This window comes from Carassius gibelio, chromosome A8 (assembly GCF_023724105.1).
Source record: "Carassius gibelio isolate Cgi1373 ecotype wild population from Czech Republic chromosome A8, carGib1.2-hapl.c, whole genome shotgun sequence".
NCBI lineage: Eukaryota > Metazoa > Chordata > Actinopteri > Cypriniformes > Cyprinidae > Carassius > Carassius gibelio.
In genome coordinates this window covers 2,613,784-2,615,168 of record NC_068378.1, presented here as the reverse complement: position 1 = coordinate 2,615,168, position 1,385 = coordinate 2,613,784, and the positions used below count along the sequence as shown (strand labels likewise).

The window sequence follows — 1,385 nt, the reverse complement described above, 5'->3', positions numbered from 1 at the left end:
CTGAATGGATTCAAAAACCATAAAACTCAACTGTTTTACTCTAGGGGAGTTGGAAAATGAGCCTTTTTAAGAAGAGCAAGCAATGGTGCAGCGTGTCACGTGGGACCGGCTGGATCGCCCGGGTGAATGGGGATCTAAGACTCGTGGTGTTTTAAGATTACATCTGAGAAACCCAGAAACAGAGTCTGTAGGTGCTTTAGGTCAAATAACATTGACATACAGTCAATGAGTTAAAGCAAGTAAATATTTAACTCAGCCGTAACTCTTAGTTATTACTTTATCAAGTACTAACAGTTCTCAAACAGATGTCCACATTTAGACTAGTAGCCCATAAAAGAAAAACCTCCTTCATGTCTCGATCACTTCTGGTAATAAGATTGCAAAGGAAGCGTGCTTCAGATCTTCCTCCTGGGAGAAAAGGCCTGTTACCTGGGTTATCTGGTACCAAGTATAGTTTATAAGCTTAAAAAGGTTTGTGGCTATATTGTTGAAACTGTATGTTTATTGCCTGTCCCTGTTTGTTTTTTGTTTTTTTATTGTTGCTTAATATATATATATATATATATATATATATATATATATATATATATACCACTAAAAAATTGCCTTAACAGAAAATCCTTTGAATGAAACAACTAATAATCAGATCTCCTTAGCCTTAATGTTTGAGGAAAATAATAGAAAATAGGTTTCTGGCAAAATAAACGTTAATAATATAGAAAGGGATATAAAACCCTCTTTCTGAAAAAGACTGCTGTTTTATATAGTCCACATCTACACACTGCCCTCTCTCTCTGTCTCAGACTACATCAGTGCACTCCTCAATAAAGAACACTCTCAAAGGTTTACTACATATGCACATGCTTATAAACACACACACACACACACACACACAGGTGAGAAGTGAAAGAGTTACCTGTGAGTACTGTCTGCGGAGACTGAATCGCTGGACCATCCTGACTGACACACACTGAACAACCAAGAGCAGAAAACACTCTCTCACGCCCCGTCTCTCTCTCTCTCTCTCTCTCTCTCTCTCTCTCTCTCTCTCTCTCTCTCATGCACACACACACACACACACACACACACAAACATGTGCCACAGACTTCTATTGCTTATAGCTACTATAGTTAAGCCTTTAAAAAAGTATTTGGTTTGCACTTTGTAAATAGTGTTAGATTTGATTTATGCTTATTGCATATAGTGGCAGATGCTCTATGCACCTCGGGTTTATTGAAGTTCTTTTCAACTGCTTAAACACAAAATCTTTACTTGTCCCACAGTTTCTGAAATCTGACTCTCAAACAGCAGAAGCACACACTAATTCTTGGCCTTTTTTTTTTTTTTTTAAATTCATAAAACACTTTTTGCAAAACACAACACAC

The 1,385-nt window shown here is 37.2% G+C and overlaps 1 protein-coding gene across 1 annotated transcript in view; it reads right to left on the bottom strand.

The window, feature by feature from the left end:
• LOC128019182 (transmembrane and coiled-coil domains protein 1-like) overlaps positions 1-1,021 on the bottom strand; it is a 27,918-nt gene extending 26,897 nt beyond the window's left edge. Inside the window, exon 1 of the mRNA XM_052605274.1 lies at positions 917-1,021. Coding sequence (XP_052461234.1) covers positions 917-955 — 39 coding nt within the window. The 5' untranslated portion in view covers positions 956-1,021. The remainder of the gene's footprint in view (positions 1-916) is intronic.
• Between the last annotated feature and the right edge of the window lie 364 nt (positions 1,022-1,385).